The sequence below is a fragment of the Pipistrellus hanaki genome (assembly GCF_964339955.1).
Source record: "Pipistrellus hanaki genome assembly, chromosome: 4".
Taxonomy (NCBI): Eukaryota; Metazoa; Chordata; class Mammalia; order Chiroptera; family Vespertilionidae; genus Pipistrellus; species Pipistrellus hanaki.
The window spans coordinates 85,455,583-85,475,208 of record NC_140506.1 but is presented as its reverse complement, the minus strand read 5'-3'; the positions used below and the strand labels follow the sequence as shown (position 1 = coordinate 85,475,208).

At 50.2% G+C, this 19,626-nt stretch overlaps 1 protein-coding gene across 1 annotated transcript in view; it reads left to right on the top strand.

Annotated features, from left to right (window-relative positions):
* Positions 1-17,738, top strand: part of PMM2 (phosphomannomutase 2) — a 32,576-nt gene extending 14,838 nt beyond the window's left edge. Inside the window, exons 4-8 of the mRNA XM_084881171.1 lie at positions 136-227; positions 7,755-7,854; positions 7,965-8,040; positions 9,366-9,481; positions 16,495-17,738. Coding sequence (XP_084737297.1) covers positions 136-227; positions 7,755-7,854; positions 7,965-8,040; positions 9,366-9,481; positions 16,495-16,596 — 486 coding nt within the window. The 3' untranslated portion in view covers positions 16,597-17,738. The remainder of the gene's footprint in view (positions 1-135; positions 228-7,754; positions 7,855-7,964; positions 8,041-9,365; positions 9,482-16,494) is intronic.
* Positions 17,739-19,626: the final 1,888 nt, after the last annotated feature.

Below are 19,626 nucleotides of genomic sequence, written 5' to 3'. Positions count from 1 at the left end.
AAGAAGGGAAAAGGTGGTGGAGGCGCCATCCTCCCTGCCACATCAGCCCGTGTGGCCCTGGACTGACAGTGGCTAAAGATCGTCTTAAAAGTGCCTCCCACTGATCAAGTAACTCCGGTGTCGTCTTTATCCTAGAGTATTCAGGGGCACTTGGGGGAGGCCCTAATCCAAGACTTAATCAACTACTGTCTGAGCTACATTGCGAAAATCCAGCTCCCGAAGAAGAGGTGAGTTTGCTTTTAGCAGAGGCTGCCAGGGAATGCCGAGGGGTGTCATTGGGTGGGTTGGTGCTCTTTCAAGTCCAAAGCCCAGCGCTTAATAAAGAATCCCTGGAACCCTCTGTAAAGCCAGGGATAGGAGAATGAGCATGTAAATGATGGCACGTCCACTTGATGGGAATTGAAAACAATTGCTTTCAGAGGCCCCGGGTAGGGGAAATGCCTGTGAGTCAGCAGTGTGGAAAAGCAGCATAAACCCCAGGCCGGGCCGTCTCAAACTGGAGGCCCACGGACCAAATCCCACACAGCCAGGTTTGCTTGGCCCTCGGTGTGAAACCAGACCTGAACTAACTGCGATCATCTAAAAGTCTGACTTCACATTTTGGAATGTCTGGATTTCAGGCTTTTGTTGCAACTGAAGACCCGACAACTGGGTGCCCACATAGCAGGCTCCCCTGTCCCCACCCCCAGCCTTTCACAGGCCACTTCTCCCGTTTCTGACTTCTGTAGGCATTGGATTTAGGGACCTACCTCTTGGATTCTGTTCTCAATTCCTATTTTTACTTAATTATTTATTTATTTTTACTTTTAAATATTGTTTTCAGAGAGGAAGGAAGAGGGAGAGAAAGAGAAAAACATCAATGATGAGAGAGAATCATTGATCGGCTGCCTTTGGCACACCCCACACTGGGGATCACACTCCCCGCACTGGTGATCAAGCTGGCATGTGCCCTGACTGGGAATTGAAATGTGACCTTCTGATTTATAGGTCGATGCTCAACCACTGAACCACATTGGCTGGGCAAATAACAATAATGTACATACATGCCTACAGTTAAAAGATTGGCAGGAAATGAACACTTGTTAACAGCGGCTGTATCATGGTGGAGAAGGTACAGGTGGTTTCTTCGAAATACTTTTCATTTTCTTCTTAGTGTTCTGCACTTTATATGTAACACCTTAATGATCAGAGGGAGAAACATTTTTTATTTTTTATTTATTTATTTATTTAATTTCAGCAATTTTTTTTATTTGATCGCATTTTTTTTCTCTTTTACATTTTTTTATTAAATTATTATCTGTGTACATATTTTAACATTGTCCCCCCCTCCCATACATATCCTCCCTCCCCAGAGTTTTGTGTCCATTGGTTGTACTTATATGCATGTATACAAGTCCTTCGGTTGATCTCTTATCTCCTCCAGATCTCCCTACCCTCCCCGCTGTAATTTGACAGTCTGCTTGTTGTTTTACTGTCTCTATATCTATCTTTTGGTTCATCAGTTTATAATGTTCTTTATTATCCATAAATGAGTGAGGTCATGTGGTGTTTCTCTTTCATTGACTGGCTTATTTCACTCAGCATGATGTTTTCCAATTCCATCCAGGTTGCTGCAAATGATGAGAATTCCTTTTTTATGGCAGCATAGTATTCCATTTTGTAGATGTACCATAGTTTTTGGATCCAATCATCTGCTGACGGACACCTAGGCTGTTTCCAAATTCTAGCTATTGTAGATTGTGCTGCTATGAACATAGGGGTGCATATATCCTTTCTGGTTGGTGTTTCTAGTTTCTTGGGATATATTCCTAGGAGTGGGATTACTGGGTCAAATGGGAGATCCATTTTCAGTTTTTTGGGAAACTCCACACTGTTCTCCACAGTAGTTGCACCAGTCTGCATTCCCACCAGCAGTGCACAAGGGTTCCTTTTTCTCCACAACCTCGCCAACACTTGTCGTTTGTTGATTTGTTGATGTTGGCCATTCTGACAGGTGTGAGATGGTACCGCATTGTTGTTTTGATTTGCATCTCTCGGATAATTAGTGACTTTGAGCATGTTTTCATGTGCCTCTTGGCCTTCCTTCTGTCTTCTTTTGAGAATATTCTATTTATGTCCATTGCCCATTTTTTAATTGGATCATTCATCTTCCTTTTATTTAGTTGTATAAGCTGTCTGTAGATGTTGGAGATTAAACTTTTATCAGTGGTTGCCGAGACCGGTTTGGCTCAATGGATAGAGCGTCGGCTTGGGGACTGAAGGGACCCGGGTTCAATTCCGGTCAAGGGCATGTACCTTAGTTGCGGGCATATCCCCAGTAGGGGGTGTGCAAGAGGCAGCTGATCGATGACTCTCTCACATCGATGTTTCTAACTCTCTATCTCTTTCACTTCCTCTCTGTACAAAATCAATAAAATATATTTTAAAAAAAAAAAAAACTTTTATCAGTGGTAACATTTGCAAATATGTTCTCCCACACAGTGGTCTGTCTTGTTGTTTTGTTGATGGTTTCTTTTGCTGTAAAAAAGCTTTTTATTTTGATGTAGTATCAGTGAAGAAGTTCTTTTGGCATATGTCTGAGATTTTGCTGCCTGTGGATGCTTCTAGTATTTTTATGGTTTCCCGTCTTATGTTTAAGTCCTGTATCCATTTTGAGTTTATTTTTGTGTATGGTGTAAGTTGGTGATCTAGTTTCATTCTTTTGCATGTATCTGTCCAATTTTCCCAACACCATTTATTGAAGAGACTGTCTTGACTCCATTGTATATTCGTGCCTCCTTTGTCAAATATTAATTGAGCACAGTGATTTGGGTTGATATCTGGGTTCTCGATTCTATTCCATTGATCTATATGTCTGTTCTTGTGCCAGTACCAGGCTGTTTTGAGAACAGTGGCTTTGTAGTACAGCTTGAAGTCTGGTATTGAGATCCCTCCTACTTTACTCTTCTTTCTCAGGATTGCTGTGGCTATTCGGGGTCTTTTATTGTTCTAAATGAACTTTTGGAGAGTACTTTCTAGGTCAGTGAAATATGCCGTTGGTATTTTAATAGGGAGTGCATTGAACCTATAGATTGCTTTAGGAAGTATGGACATTTTGATGATGTTGATTCTACCAATCCATGAACATGGTATGTTCTTCCATCTGTTTACATCTTCCTCTATCTCTTTTTTCAGTGTCGTGTAGTTTTCCGCAAATAGGTCCTTTACTTCCTTAGTTAAATTTATTCCTAGGTATCTTAATTTTTTTGGTGCGATGGTAAATGGAATTGCTTTTTTAGTCTCTGTTTCTGAAATTTCACTGTTGGTGTATAGAAATGTCATGGATTTCTTGGTGTTAATTTTGTATCCTGCTACATTGCCAAATTCATTTATTAAGTCAGTTAGTTTTTTAATGGAGTCTTTTGGGTTTTTTATGTACAATATCATGTCATCTACAAATAAGGATAACTTTACTTCTTCTTTTCCAATTTGGATGCCTTTTATTTCCTCTTCTTGTCTAATTGCAATGGCTAGTACTTCCAGTACTATGTCAAAGAGGAGTGGCGATAGTGGGCATCCCTGTCTTGTTCCTGTTCTTAGAGGAAATGGTTTTAGTTTTTGCCCATTGAGTATGATGTTGGCTGTGGGTTTATCATATATAGCTTTTATTATGTTGAGGTATGATCCTTGTACTCCCACCTTGTTGAGAGTTTTTATCAGGAAAGGGTGTTGGATTTTATCGAATGCTTTTTCTGCATCAATTGATATGACTATATGATTTTTATCTTTCATTTTGTTTATGTGATGTATCACGTTTATTGATTTGCAGATATTGTACCATCCTTGCATTCCTAGAATAAATCCTACTTGGTCATGGTGTATGATCTTTGTGCTGTTCTGCTGGAGCCCATTTGCTAGAATTTTGTTGAGGATTTTGGCATCTTATGTTCATGAGGGGTATTGGCCTGTAATTCTCTTTCATTGAGTTGTCTTTATCTGGTTTTGGTATTAGGGTGATGCTGGCTTCATAGAAGGACTTTGGAAGTGTTCCTTCCTCTTGGATTTTTTGGAATAGTCTGAGGAGGATAGGTTTTAGTTCTTCCTTGAATGTTTGGTAAAACTCTCCTGTGAAGCCATCTGGCCCTGGGCTTTTGTTTGCTGGAAGCTTTTTGATGACTGTTTCAATTTCTTCCCAAGTCACTGGTCTATTGAGATTTTTGATTCTTCCTGATTGAATTTTGAAAGTTTGTATTTTTCTAGGAATATGTCCATTTCCTCCAGGTTGTTCAGTTTGTTGGGATAGAGTTGTTCGTAGTATTTTGTAACAATCCTTTGTATTTCGGCGGGGTCTGTTGTTATTTCACCTCTTTCGTTTCTGATTTTGTTTATTTGAGTCCTCTCTCTTTGTTTCTTGGTTAGCCTGGCTAGAGGTTCATCTATCTTGTTTATCCTTTCAAAGTACCAGCTCTTGGTTTTGTTGATCTTATGTATTGTTTCTTTGGTCTCTATGTCGTTTATCTCCTCTCTGATTTTTGTTATTTCCTTCCTTCTGCTTACAGTGGGCTATTCTTATTGCTCTTTTTCTAACTCTTTGAGTTGTAGACTTAGATAATTTGTTGCCATTTTTTCTTGTTTTTTGCAATAGGCTTGTAGGGACATGAACTTCCCTCTCAAAACTGCTTTTGCTGTGTCCCATAGATTTTGGATTGTTGTGTTGTCATTGTCATTTGTTGCCAGGATGTTTTTAATTTCTTCCTTGATTTCTCTGGTAACCCAATCCTTATTTAATAACATGCTGTGTAGTCTCCATGTGAGAAACATTTTTTATTTATTTTTATTTATTTATTTATTTATTTATTAATATATTTTATTGATTTTGTACAGAGAGGAAGGGAGAGAGATAGAAAGTTAGAAACATCGATGAGAGAGAGTCATCAATCAGCTGCCTCTTGCACACCCCCTACTGGAGATGTGCCCACAACCAAGGTACATGCCCTTGACCGGAATTGAACCCGGGATCTTTCAGTCCCCAAGCCGACGCTCTATCCATTGAGCCAAACCAGTTTCGGCGTGAGAAACATTTTTTAAATGGCATTTAAACTTCAGAGCAATTCTGCACTTTGGTTACTCCTCACCTGGGGATATTTTTTCTATTGATTTTTAGAAAGAGTGGAAGAGAGGGGAGAGAAACATCAATGTGAGAGAGACACATTGATTGGTTGCCTCCCGCACACTCCCCTACCTGGGCCAGGGATGGAGCCTGCAACCCAGGTACGTGCCCTTGACCAGAATTCTGCAGGCTGATGCTCTATCCACTGAGCCAAACTGACTCGGGCACCTTCTGCTGCACCTTCTCTTTCCAAAAGGGTCTCATAGGATGAGACGGGGTGGACCCAGCTTGCAGCTGGGTGAGGGCACGTGGGTGTTCATTATCCTGCTCTGTCTACTTGTATGTGTATTAGCAATTCTCCATAATGAAAAGCGACTATAATATATCTTACATCCCAGGCCAGCTCAGTCTCTCCGTTTAGCATTAAGGAAGGATAAAAAAGGCAAGCAGAACCCTGTCCTCAGACAGGAGTCCCCTCAGGGGGAAAACCGTGTGCGGAGCAGTAGTTCTGAATTAGCGTGACATGGTTGCTGAATTCAAGAGCCAGAACTGAGAGCTAGCCTGATCGGCCTTTGCCCACATTTCCCAGCAGGACTAGCTGTAGCAGTAAGACTTCGGTATGGAGTTGAATGCTAGGCAAACCACCTTAATCCTGATTTTTAGAACAAAAGGTTTTCTAAGATGTATTAGCTTCCCTTCGTGCCATGGGAATAGAGCAATACTGTGTCCCTGAGTTGGGGAAATTAATTGAGCTCTTCTTCTGACAGTTTAGGACCCTGGGTCGCCGTGGGAATGGTCACCAGTCCCCCCGCCCCCATTGTACATGTGGAAGGTGTAGGGGACATGGCTGATCTGCACCGACGCCAGGACCCCCGGAGTGGGGAGGTTTAGAGAAAATGTCCCAGGTGCACCGCAAGTTAGGCACAGCGGGGAAAGGAGCTGGGGTCGCAGTGTGCTGTGTTTACCTTCTTGTGAGTACTCACTGCTTCCCACTATGCAGATGGCTTCTGCATAAGCTGGAACATGAGGTCTTCACAAGACCTTCAGAGGTAACCAGAGCAGATGCCAATAGCCCCAGCTGAGGCTAGACAGGGCCCAGAGTCGCCCAGCCCGTAAGAGGGGCCTTGGCCTTGAACAGGGTCCTTGCTCTCACGCAGCCTGTGTCCTCTCAGCATTTACAGGTGGTGCTGGCTGGACGTCAGAGCTGTGGGGCGGGAACAGCAGAGGGTCCAGAAAGAATGAGTCAGCCTCACAGGCGTCCCTGCTAGAACCAGAAGACACACTTCTATACACAAAACAATTTTGTCTCATTTATCAGAATAAATAGCTTACCAGTTACTTCAGTTTCTAAGAAACTCTTTTTGAGATTTAAACTGGAAACACAGTAAGAAAGTGGTGCTTTTTTTTTTTTTAAGAAAACCCTTCATTTGAGGTAACTTCAAAAGGGTCAGGCTGTTCTCATTTTCTGTGTTACATCAACCCGTCAGAAACAGCCCACCAGTGGGTGAAGAGTGTCCTCAGTCCCAGGGAGTTGGTGAGGTGACCCTCAGAGCCTTTTTCTGGGCCACGTTGCTTGGTAAAGCAGTGACTTCAGGAGGTCCCTGCAGAGTTGTCTGGGACATACATTTTCAAACTCCTCAGGAAACTTGGAGAGCTGGTCATCATTTTTATTAACTTAGACTCTGCCCAACGCCAGAATAAAATGTGAGTTTAGGTTTTCTATAGCCACATCAAAATAGAAAAAACAAAGGAACAAGTGAAATTAATTTCAATGTTGCATTCAGTCCCATATATTCAAACTATAATTATTTTAACACTAGAAGCCTGGTACACAAAATTCGTGTGTAGGGGGCGGGGGAGTGTCCCTCAGCCCAGCCTGCACCCTCTCCGATCTGGGACCCCTCGAGGGATGTCCGGCTGCCCATTTAGGCCTGATCCTACCTGATCCTACAATCCAGGACTGCTGGCTCCTAACTGTTCGCCTTTCTGCCTTCCTGATTGCCCCTAACTGCTTCTGCCTGCCAGCCTGATCACCCCCTAACCACTCCCCTGCTAGCCTGATTGATGCCTAACTGCTCCCCTGCCAGCCTGATTGCCCCTAACTGCCCTCTTCTGCCAGCCTGATCATGCCTAACTGCTCTTCCCTGCAGGCCTGGTCCCCCACAACTGCTCTCCCCTGCAGGACTGGATCCCCCTCCAACTGCCCTTCCCTGCAGGCCCAGTTACCCCCAACCTCTCTCCTCTGCCAGCCTGGTCACCCCTAACTGCCCTCCCCTGCTGGCCTGATCTCTCACAACTGCCCTCCCTTGCTGGCCATCTTGTAGTGGCCATCTTGTGTCCACATGGGGGCAGCCATCTTTGACCACATGTGTCAGCCATCTTATGTGTTGGAGTGATGGTCAATTTGCGTATTACTCTTATTAGATAGGATCGTGACATGAATTATTGATGATTACATTCCTTTTCCTACTAAACCTTTGAAATCTCAGTTCAGATGAGCCAAATTTCCAGACTCTCAGCCACATGTGGCCCATGGCTGCCAGGAGGCCCTGCACAGTGGAGTGTGGGTCACACCAGCCTCAGAATTGCACAACTTTTCAGTCCATCTAGCCATCTAGAATGTTGCCCAGATTGGATAATGTGCCTCTGTCCCCTTCCTCTCCAGGGGTACTTTCATCGAGTTCCGAAACGGGATGTTAAATGTGTCCCCTATTGGAAGAAGCTGCAGCCAAGAAGAACGCATTGAGTTCTATGAACTCGATAAAGTGAGTGTTTCTGAGACACCCTGAGTTTGGGCAGATCAGAGGTGCCACTTTGTGGCCACAGTTACCGTGTGCGACACAGTGGATAACCAGTGTCTTCTTGTTTTCCTCAGAAAGAAAACATACGACAGAAATTTGTAGCGGATCTGCAGAAAGAGTTTGCAGGAAAAGGCCTCACGTTTTCCATAGGTATTGTATATTCAGACTTTGCCGGGAGTGTGTGGTGAGCGGGGGCGTGCCTGAGGTTGGAGTGCCTTTGCAGGTGGGCACGAGGACTTAGGAGCAGCCCATCTGTAGGAGAAAGCCACTCTCCTGGGTGACTGGCCAGGCAGGGACTGGCCCTGCTAGGTAATGGCTTCCAGCTGCTGGGCTGGGCTCTGAGTTCTTACCCAGCAGGAGCCCTCCCTCCATTTCTCCTCCTTGTCAAAAACAAGAGCATCTTGCATATTAATGAAGAGTAAGAACTTCCCCTCACGCCGATGGGCAGGCAGGCCTGTTAGTGAGCTCCATCGCAGAGGTGGGATGGGAGCCTCTTAGGTACATTAGATCGAATTAGATGTCAGGTCGGTTAGTTCTGCAAATCAAGAAACAGGCCCAGAAAGGAAAGGGGCCTTGGCTAGGCTCCCCAGGCTTTGTTCACTACGATGTGACCAGCACACGACCGTTTCTGGTGGCTGAGGCAGACTCCTTCCCACGCTCAGGCCTCAGGCTTGTTTTTTTAGTAGAATATGCCTGTCAAATGCTTCAAGCAAGCCCGTCTCCCCTGTCAGTGCCTATGAGTCATTTCTCAAAGCCCTGTCATTTACCAGCGCTAATGAACGTGTGGGTTGTGGAGAAACGGACTGCGAGGGACTATGTATAATAGATGAATGGTGGGTTTTGAAGTGTTCTCGAACTGTGCGATGAACATTGTTCTGGCACAGCGTTGAAAGGGTTTTTGTTGCCGTGAAAGCTGCCTGTAAATCACCTCCCCTGTGATTTTCATTGTCCTGCAAGACGAGCTGGATGCAGCCGCTTCCAGGCATCCTCTGCCTCCGAGCTGAGGAGTTGAAGCTGGAGATGAGCTCCACTGAATGGGGCTCTTACCACATGGCCCCCAGCATGCTTCTCTGAAACCCACCTAAATGCAGTGCACCCCTGGCTCTGAGGGGTCATCTGGGCCCCACTTTTAGGTTTTAGGGCAGGGGTCTTCAAACTACGGCCTGCGGGCCACATGCAGCCCCCAGGGGAGTCTGATCCTGCCCGCCAGGTTTTTTGGGCAGTGAGCGCAGCCAAGGTTGTTACAGTAGGAATTAGTTCATATAGTCCGGCCCTCCAGCTCTCTGAGGGACCGTGATCTGGCCCCCACTTTAAAAAGTTTGAGGACCCCTGATCTAGGGGGAATGACATTGGAAAAACACATAAGGTGGAAGGAATCTCTAGAGCCTACCCCTGAGGGAGTGTAAGCAGCGGGCTCCGGTGACAGGTTGTTAGCCTCCCTTTCACCTCGGCCTGTGTCCCCTCCCCTTTGGCAGGAGGCCAGATCAGCATCGATGTCTTTCCTCATGGATGGGACAAGAGGTACTGCCTGGGACACGTGGAAAATGACGGCTATAAGACCATTTATTTCTTTGGAGACAAAACCATGCCAGTGAGTACGGAAGTGTTTTTGTGGTCTCATTGTTTGGTTTGGGCTTGAAGGGAGGAAATGGACAAATGGGCTTTTTTTCCCTTCACCCACGCATTCCCCACCGGCCCAGGTCAAACTAAGTGATGCTTCTGTTGTCCGAAAGGGTGTGATTAGGGTGGTTAAGGCCCCCTCCCCTCCTGCTCGGACACCTGACACCTCAGTGGAGGTAAGAACCCAGCAAGCTTCAGTTTGGCTTTTGAATTAAACATTGCCCTCCTCCAGTGCCTCTCAAAACACCTGACCCAGGGCTGTTGTCAAATCCTCTTTGCATTTCAGAGCCCTTGCCATTCTCTTTCCTCAGTATTTTGTCTCCCAGAGGCATTCATTTAGGTTCTAAGTGATATTATAGGAGACAGTCTCTTGAGTCTGGAATTTGGGAGGTAAGGGATTGGTCCTGAGCATCACTCACAGGGTATAGGAGTGTCGGAAACCCCTTTAAATTCCTCTCGCCCTCTGTGCCCTTCGGTGTTACCTTGCCATCAGGCGTCCTGGGCCGTGTTGCATCAGCAGGTACATCATAAATGCTTCACAGGGAGTTCATCCCTTCTCTCTCCGGTCCCCTCTGGAATACTTGGTTTGTTCAGCTGAGATCTATCCCAGTGGCCCTGCCTTTCAACATGAAAGGGACTTCTGGATACACAGTTTCATGTCCTTTCAGAAGTATGAAATGGGGGTTCAGAAAGCGTAAGTAGCTTGCCCGAGCTGGGAGCACCAGAACAAACGCCCTGCTCTTTCAAGGAGTGTGCTTTCCAGTCAGCAAACCCTCTCCAGCGAGTGAGATTCTAATTCCCACAGGAGCACGGTTCTTTTCAGGAGGCAGAGCAGCCAGCCTTTTCCTAATGACAGAGAGAACCAGGTCTAATCACATCCCGCGCCCAGCACTCCGGACGCAGCGGTGCCTTAGTAGCGGCTTTGGGAGAAGGTAGCTGATGAAGGACCCTGAGATCTAAGGAATGGCGAGGAGCTTCTTCAGTCCTCCCGGCTGCGGAGAGAGCCCTCGGCCAGGAGAGAACCGCTTTCTGTGAGGACGGCATTCTGCTGTTCCCAGGCCCCCAGGTGGGACTGCACAATGCACCCTGGTTCTTGAGCAAGCCGGACAGTGACTGCCTTTGGGAATTCTTCATTTGTGAATGTGTTTCCTGTTCTGTTTAGGCGCTACATTATCACACATCAGTTCTATTTCCTAAATCTTGCCTGCTTTAAAGAAATGGATACTATTTTTAATGTCTTTATTGATTTCAGAGAGAGGAAGGGAGAGGGAAAGATAGAAACATCAATGATAAGAGAAAATCATCATCATCTGCCTCCTGCGTGCCCCCTATAGTGATCGAGCCCGCAAACCCAGGCGTGTGCCCTCACCGGAATCGAACCGTGACCCCCTGGTTCATGGGTTGATGCTCAACCACTGAGCCACACAGGCCAGGGTAAAAAAATGGATATTATTCCATGGAGGTTCCCCCCCCCCCTCGTTCTTAAGTAATATGCATTCACTGTAGAAAATGAGAAAAGGACGGGGAAGAAAGTATAAGTCACCTATCATCACTTCTGATGTGCCTCCAGGCTCTCCTCTCTGCAGATAGGAGCTCAGTGTGGGACTCTTGCATGTTCATTGTTTACTTCCTGCTTTTGTTCTCAAACCGTATTTTATTTCCCCCAAGTTAGTGAGTCTTCTCTGCAAACTAGATGTTACTGGCTGTAGAACATTCTGTCTGTCATGGGGACGCAGTCATTCACCCGTTCCCTAGGAGAGGCGGCTGCAGATCTCAGCTTCTTGCTGTTGAAACGAGCACTGGTCAGCGCTCTCACATCATTCTTTGCCCTCAGCTCCAATCCTCTTGTCAGTGGTTTCCTGGAAATGGCAGTGAACAGTCCAGCACTCTTAAGTTTTTTAACAACATATTGATTCTTAAAACTTTAGGCACAGAGCTGTCAAATACTAGCTTTAAATGCTGTTCACATTCGGGGATAGACACTGTGAAAGCTGTTTTCTCTCTGTGTATCAAGGCAAATGTTTTCGAAGCTTCCAGGGAAGTGGCACCTGAGCTGAGAGCTGTCAGGGAGAAGCCATTTCCCTGTCGAACACCCCGGGCTCAGGACAGCCTGCGAGTCCTCTCCTGACACAGCCTCTGACGGGACCGATGCCGCACAAAGGTGCCGCCTTCCGTGAGCACCTCCGGAGAGCAGAGCAAAGGAGGAGGCCCGGGCCTTGCTTTTCTGAGTACTTGTCAGCTCTGAAGCCCCTCATCCTTCCCACCAGTCACAGCAGCCAGGGTCTGAAACCCAGCTCCGAGTTCCGCTCAGGGACCGGGGGAGGCCTGGTTTGCCTCAGGGAGGAGATGGCCAGGCACAAGCTGCCCTACCTCGCATTCCAGGGGCTGCAGTTCACTGTCACACACAGAAAGCAGCCACATGCTGCCAGCAAGCAGCACGCCCCCGAATTCCCATTTCCTACGCCTGCCCTGGTGGGCCACCAGCAGTGGCACCGGACACTGGGCATCTTGCAACATTTGCTGTCATCTCTCAGCTCTTAGGACATCCTGGGCCTCTAGACCAGTAGCTTTTATTCCTTCCCCAACTTTATTGAGGTGCTTATACAGACAGACACACACACACACACACACAGTGATTGTCCCCTGCAGCCGGGAGAAGCCCTGCTCCGCGCTCGTTGAGGGCACAGCCCTCAGCTCTGTGCCCACCACAACCAGACATTTGACAGATGCTAGTTAACTGACCTGAGGTCAGCGCCCATGGGCAGCAGGAGTGTGAACTGTAGGCGACAGGGAGTCTGTCTGCCCACAGGAGCGTCAGCTTCCTCTTAATCTCCTCTTTGTCTCCAGTGTCAGGATAATCGGGATTCACTTATGTAAGTGTTGCAAAACTGGGGTGCGATGGGGACTGAGCCTCAGCCCCTCCCCTGCTGGACAGCATATACTGCCTTATGTTTCACCCCTGGCCCGCCTAGGGAGGATATAAATATTCATGGGCAGTTTCCCTGAGCTGAGATCTCCTGTGGACCCATCATTCACTCTCACAAGAATGTGATCTCCGTTATTCATCCCTTTCCCCCTTCACTCCCTTTACCTTCTCTCAGGAAGCGGTTGTGTGTGTGTCCTGCAAGCTGAGCTTCCGCAGCCCGAACCAGGGAGCCTCAGTGCGCATGCCCGTCGTGTGGGAGCTTCGCTGTCTGAGGCCTCGCTGCTCCAGAGAGGCCCTGGCAGCTCAGTGCTTTGGCTCTGCTGCTGCCTCCCTCTAATCTGGTTTGCACGCTCTGTGCAGCCACTGTGCAGAGGCCGGCCCCTGGCAGGAGAGGAGCGTGGTAGAGGTTGGGGTTTGTGGTACAGACGCTTCGCTGCCCTCTGAAAGCAAATGGAGATGAAAGGGACCCAGCAGCCCAACCCAGATGGGGAGGTTTTGATGCTCTCGACCCAGCTTCCGTGGGTGAATCCATAGTAGCTCCTAGCCATCCCAGCAGGACGAGGGAGACTCATGCAAATTAGGCATCTGCCAGGCACACATCTGTCCCCCAATGTGACAGCCTCTCCAGGGAGGGGCAGGCACAGCTGTGAGCCTGCCGTCCTTCAGCGGGCACTCTGCCTCATGCTGCACCCCTGTTGGCGGCTGGGGCTCCCGACTCCACTGCTTCTGTCCTCACCCCGTTCTCCAGAGAGACCCAGCTGAAGGCGGGCTCATTATGGCCCAGAGTGCCGCTTTCTGGTGGCGTCACAGGTCCTGACGATGGTCTGCAGATCCTCCGGGGCCTGGCAGGTTCCGAGAGCTGAGCTGCCTTCCCCGCAGGGAGCCGGTCACACGCTTGTCCCCTCTCTCTCTTCAGGTCTCTGCTCAGAGGCCCCTCCCTGGTCACTCTGGGTTTCCTTCCCCTCTGTTCTCCGCACTCCAGCTCTTTCCCATGTTGGGAGCTGGGGGGTAGCCTTCATGTCCTTTTGTGGCTTTGTTGCCGCCCCTGTATCCCCAGTTTCTAAAACCATCCGGGCAGGCAGGGAACAGCTGGGTGACAGGTGACTACTAACTGCCCGCCTAAGTCTGTGACGTTGGCTTCTTGCGGACACTGTGGGAGTTTGTTTTCCCTCTGAACATAGTGCTCTGTGGTGGTGTTTACCTGCCAGGCCATTCCTGAGAGAAGTCTGGCTTTTTTAAACCAGAGGAATTACTAGAAGTGGTTCCACAGCTGCTTGCTTAGGCAGCAGACACAGGCTCCTGGGCACACTGGGAAGGGCATTCATGGCGCAAGGTCAGAGCCCGTCCACCCAGCACACCTTGGGCCCGGCCTCGGCCCCTCCCCTCCCTGGGAAAGCATCTGCTTGGGGACTGGTTAATCGGCAGGTGGGAAAGCTGGAGTGATTTCATGGGTCAGTCAGCCCTTTAAAAGGATGTCAGGTTTTCTGACAGATTTTTATGAGAAAAAAACATTTTTCTCAGCCACTATTTTCATTATATGAAAAGCTAATTGATTTTGCTCAAGATTTGGAGTGAGATTGCTTATCCAGTTTTATGAGAAAACATTAGGAAATTCCATAAGAAAAGCAGGAGCTGCCCCCTCTCAGCACTTGGCAGGTAGCTCGATGCATTCACCTGAGACCGCGGGACTGGGACCCGCAGTCACGGCCCCCCACCCTCCTCCGCCCACAGCAGCGTGTCAGGTCCTCCCAGATCTGTGTCCTCAGCTCCTGGAGCGTAGTCCCCCAGATAAAACGCTGTGATAACACCCAGACAGCCGAACAGGGGCTGCTGCTGGTACTGCCACAGAGATTGCTTTCCAGGCCTTACCCGTCCCATGGTCTCATCAGTACTCCCCCCAGCGCTGTGGGAGGTGCCACCACTCCCCACTCTCCAGGTGGGGAGTTGCCCAAAGAACCCCCCTATCAGTGGTAGAACCAGGAATCTAACCCAGGCCACCTGGCTCAGACAGCCGCATGGGGCTGTTTCTAGTTAAATGAATCAAAGTCAAATTCAGTTCCTCAGTCTGCTTGCCACATGGCGAGTGCTCCAGTGTGGCACGTGGCCTCATCAGCTCAGAGACAGGCTTGTCCATCCAGGAAATCTGGGAGCAGGGTGCTCGGGCTGTGGCCTGCCCCCCTCCTGTGGCTCTTAGAGAAGCCCAGGTGCAGTGGAACAAGTCGATGGCACTGAGCATCCTGTCATCTGCTGAGCCTGCTTGTTTATAGAAGAACTAGAGGCCCCGTGCACAAAATTCGTGCACTTGGGGACGGTCCCTCAGCCTGGCCTGTGCCCTCTCCCAGTCCGGGAGCCCTGGGGGGATGTCCAACTGATGGCTTAGTGGGCCTAAGCTGTCAGTCAGACATCCTTAGCATTGCCAGGGGGGCAGGAGAGGCTCCCACCACTGCTGCTGTGCTTCCCAGCCGTGAGCCCTGCTTGTAGCTGAGTGGAGCTCCCCCTGTGGGAGCACCCTGACCACCAGGGGGCAGCTCCTGCATTGAGTGTCTGCCCCCTGGTGGTCAGTGTGCATCATAGTGACCAGTCATTCTATCATTTGGTCACTTGCATATTAGCCTTTTATTATATAGGATTTATTATATATGCTGTAGATGAGGCCCCCTAGAACCGTAAGAAATGCAAAAAATTCACTGTTAACTCATTCTCCAATTGCCCCACTTAAAATCAAATTTCACCCCCTGTGGGGCGCGTGCTGCACCTTGGGAACCACTGGGCTTGACACTGTTCCTCTCTGAGCTTCGTTTCTGAATACACACGCATATACCATGGGGACTGTACTCTCTTCTCCGCCTACCTCACTGGGTTGTCATGAGGAGGTTCTGAGCTAATAAACCTAGAAATGTTTCATTAGTAAGTGATGTCTAAACGGGAAGGGGTTGTTATTTTTAAGCTCACGGGTACTCTTACAGGTAGCAGGTGCTGATGAGGGGAGGAGGGCATGATTGTTTCCTGGGACTGTAGCTATGGTAGCTTTGCAGAGGGTTCCCCAGACCTTGGGGGGGGGGGGGGGCGGTTAGAGTGAGCGCTAGAGGGGTAGTGAGGCCAAAGGGGGAGTAGCAGTCAAACCTTCCCACTTGGCACCATTCTTGAAATTGTACTGGCTCTTTCTCAGCTGTACCTGCTCGGGGCAGGGCTCCAATCTCCTGGAACCGGTGGGGACTGGGCCAGGGGAGAGCCAGGCGGGCTAGGAGGGCAGGTTTAGCCCCACCCCAGCGAGATTCAGCATGCTTCTGCTGCAGAGATGGCGCTGCTGCTGGAGGGGAGTGGGGGGGGGCGGGCTGAGGAGGGTCTGATGCTGGGGGGCCGCTCAGGTCTGCTTCTACCCAGGTGTGGAGTTGGAGGGAGGAAAGGCATGCCTGGCTCCAGTGGAGGGGGCCCAGCAGCAGCAGCAGGCCTCAGGGGCACTGACTGGTGGTTGCTGGCGTGCTATTGTTGTGGGCATCCTGGCAGGAGAAGAGACCAGGAGTCGGAGGTTCGGACTGCAGCTACCCCCAAGGCTGGGTCTTCTCCCTATCCAATCAGCCTCCCCATTCCCCCGGAGGTGCAGGGGCTGGGGTAGGATGTCCATGCAGGGGGATTGGAAGAGCTCCCCGTGGCCACTTCCTCTTCCTTTGCAGTCCGGGCTCCTGTCATGCACTCTCCTCAGACCCCGGGGAACTAGGCTCTGGCCGCCCACCCCCTGCTGCACACCAGCCTCCTGCTGGTCTGCCAATATGTAAATTGGTCATTACTCTGATAATTAGCAATTACCTCTTTAGATGATAGATAAGCCTTCAGTCTTCACAAGAACACCTTGAGCTTGTTCACCAACATAATTACCCATCCCCGCTGAGTCACGGTTCAGGAGAAGGTGACACCCTTTCTCAGCGAGTCTGTCTCTTAGTTTCCAGAGGAACAAGGTAACCGAGGAAACCCTCCCTGCCCCATCCAATGGCAGGTCCCTCCTTCCTCTGGCAGCCCTCGCCCCAGGCAATGGCTGTGTCTGCTTCGTGTCTCCGCAGGGTGGGAACGACCATGAGATCTTCACAGACCAGAGGACCATGGGCTACACCGTAATGGCCCCCGAGGACACCCGCAGGATCTGTGAGGAGCTCTTCTCATAGCGCCCCTTCCTGGGAGGGCGGGAAGGCCCAGCTGCAAGCCCCAAGAGGCTCTCCCAGTGACCAACCCAGATCCCTCCCTCCCGTGCCCATGGACATTTACAACCACCCGGCCCAGGACAAACATGTAAGAACACTTCCTGAAACGAAGTACCTGCTGAGTGTCGGCTTGGGCGGAGCCTTGAGACCAGGGCATTGTGGTCATCAGCCGGTAGTAAGCTAAGTGACCTCTGAACTCTTGTTTTCCCACCCCACTTCCTGTTTGAGAGCCACAGACCACAGCGTGGCCTATGGACGACTGGCCAGCCAAGTGACAGCTGACCCAACAGGGCTTGCCCTCCGCTGGCCTGGTACACAGGTTAGCTCAGACCCACTACAGGGAGCTGGTTCTCTAGCCATCGACTTGGGAGGCAGAGTCTCAACAGCCCTCCCCCAGGGGCCACTCTGAGCCGGGTTCAGAGCCTAACAGGCGTACGCTTCACCAGAGAACCGGCCTGGGCCTGGGCTTCCCAGGGGCCTGATCTGCCTGGTTTCTCCGGCATCAGTGAAAGCCACGCTGATTAGCAGGACAGAAGCTGCCCTGTTTCTCTGCAAACCTGTGAATAAATAAGCGCAGGACCCTGGCCCTCACCCCGATTCTGACCTCAGGGCTGGGAGCAGCCTTGGTTGGACCTGGGCCCTTCCCCCTCCCTCACCGAGTTCTGCACGTTCCTCATGGAACTGGAAGGCCCCTCTAGGCCCTGGGCCAGAACAGGGCGGAGATGGCTTGCCCAGGCAACGGTTAACATGTCGATTCCTAGCCTCTGGAAGCGTGGGGACCCACAGCCCTCCACAGATTGGTACAAGGGCCCGAGGCCAGCTTCAGTCCACAGTGTGACCTCTGCCGGGGCCCCGACCTGAATCCATGCGCTTTGCACCCCCACCTTCCCGCCCCACCAGGTGCTTTCATCACAGAGGAGCCTGGCTTCCCCCCAGGTGTACCCGGGCTTCTCGGCTCTGGACAGCGCCCCCACCACGCGGTTGGCGTTTTTAGTGGTTCCCGGGACATGCCATCCGTGGCATCTCATCGAAGGGTTTTCAAATGTACTGTAATGACTTTTTTCAATGTGACGAGTAGCAAATTAAAGTGATTGTATTGTTTCCTATTTCTCACTCTGAGCTTTTCATGTCAGCCTGTTTGCTCTTCGGTCGCATGGGATCCAATCCCTACTACATAGGTAATATCATTCCAGTAAAGCCCACTGAGTGGTGGGTGTGAGCTATCACTAACTCACGTAAACCCCCCCCCCCCCCCCCCAGCAACCCGGGGAGCAGGACTTCGCCCGAAGCCAGCCCGAAGCCTCGCAGGGTCCATGGGATAAAGACACCATCACCAGAGCCCTAAACGTGCTGAGTGCTGAGCAAGAGGGAAGCTCAGAGGCTGCACCTGAGCAGCCTGCGGCTGGTAAGAAAGCAGGTCCCGGCCCAGCACCGCAGAAGCCAGCCGGTACTCAGCCCTGGACTCAGGTCTCTGGGGACACCAGTGGCTGCAGGAGTCAGGCCTCCGGGAAGGCCTTCTGAGCCTCCTGAGGAGCCTAAGCCTGGCCCTGCGGGAGGAACCAGAGGCAGGGAGCAGATGTGGATTCAGGAAGGGCGGGGCGTAGGTGGCTTTGAATCACTTCCTTTCCAAGAGCTGCTTCCTCTTCCTCTCCCCCCAAAAAGTGCTCCTTGATCTCAGGCCTGGCTGGCACCTGGGCCAGGCAGCCAGCCTCCAGGCCCCTCCGCTGGCTGCCCTCCGCAGCACCCGCTCAGGCTCTGAAGCTCAGTCCATGCCCCGCTTGCAGCTGTTCCCAGTATCACCTGCAGCCTGCCAAGGCCTCCCTCATGCCACCTGGGTTACATCCTCTTAGTGCAACATGCCCACAATCTCATGGTTTTGAGCTTTGGCCTCTCCCTAAAAGGTTCAATGGATTGGTCCTAATTTTCCCCAATACACTTTGAAACGAAAAAACATCAATTTGTTGTTCCACTTATTGATGCATTCATTGGTTATTTATATGTGCCCTGACGTAGGATCGAACCCAAAACCTTGGTGTATCGGGATGACGCTCTAACCAGTGGTCGGCAATCTCACTAGTCAACAGAGCCAAATATCAACTGTACATCGATTGAAATTTCTTTTGAGAGCCAAATTTTTTAAATTTAAACTTCCTCTAATGCCACTTCTTCCAAATAGACTAGCCCAGGCCGTGGTATTTTGTGGAAGAGCCACACTCAAGGGGCCAAAGAGCCGCATGTGGCTCACGAGCTGCAGTTTGCCAACCACGGCCCTAACCAATTGAGCTACGCGGCCAGGGCCTTTCCTAAATCACTTTGAAAAGCAACACAGCTTTAAAATAAAAATGTTCACCTCTGCACCAACAAAGATCGTTATCCACCCCCCTGAGAAAGGCTGTCCCAAGATGACCTTCCCAGCCCCACACACGTGAAGACCCGCCCGGTCCAGCCCAGCCCCTCGCCTCCTCCCGCCCTCCTGGGAACCAAACACAGTTCTCCCGGCTCAGCCTCACAACCCCAGTGTAAACGCATCCACAGGGCTTCCATCCACAAGTGACCAGGTAGCACTTTCTGTTGTCACAAAGGCACGTTCCACTCCTAAGCTTCCTACCCTGAGCCTGACAGAGAAAAGGTGGGATCCCATTTTCTGACTCAACCCCAAAACCACCAGCTGCGGAGTGGGATGACTCAGCCTGGTGTGGGAGCCGCCCTGACCCTGCGGCTCCGGGGAAGAGCTTCCTCACCGCCAGCTCCTCGTCAACAAACAACACACAGCCGTGCACAAAACAGCCTTTATTGACAGGAAGGTGGGAGTAAAGATCTGGATTTAGGAATGCAAATTGGGATGGGTGCAACTCCCACCTCAGTCACCAACACCTCAGTCCTCCAGAGCCCAGAGCAGGTTGTGTATGTTGGGTCGGAGTGGGAGGGCGTCCCTTCCAGCTCTGGAATACCCACTGAAGAGCTGGTCACACAGGAAGGACTGCAGGAGCCATT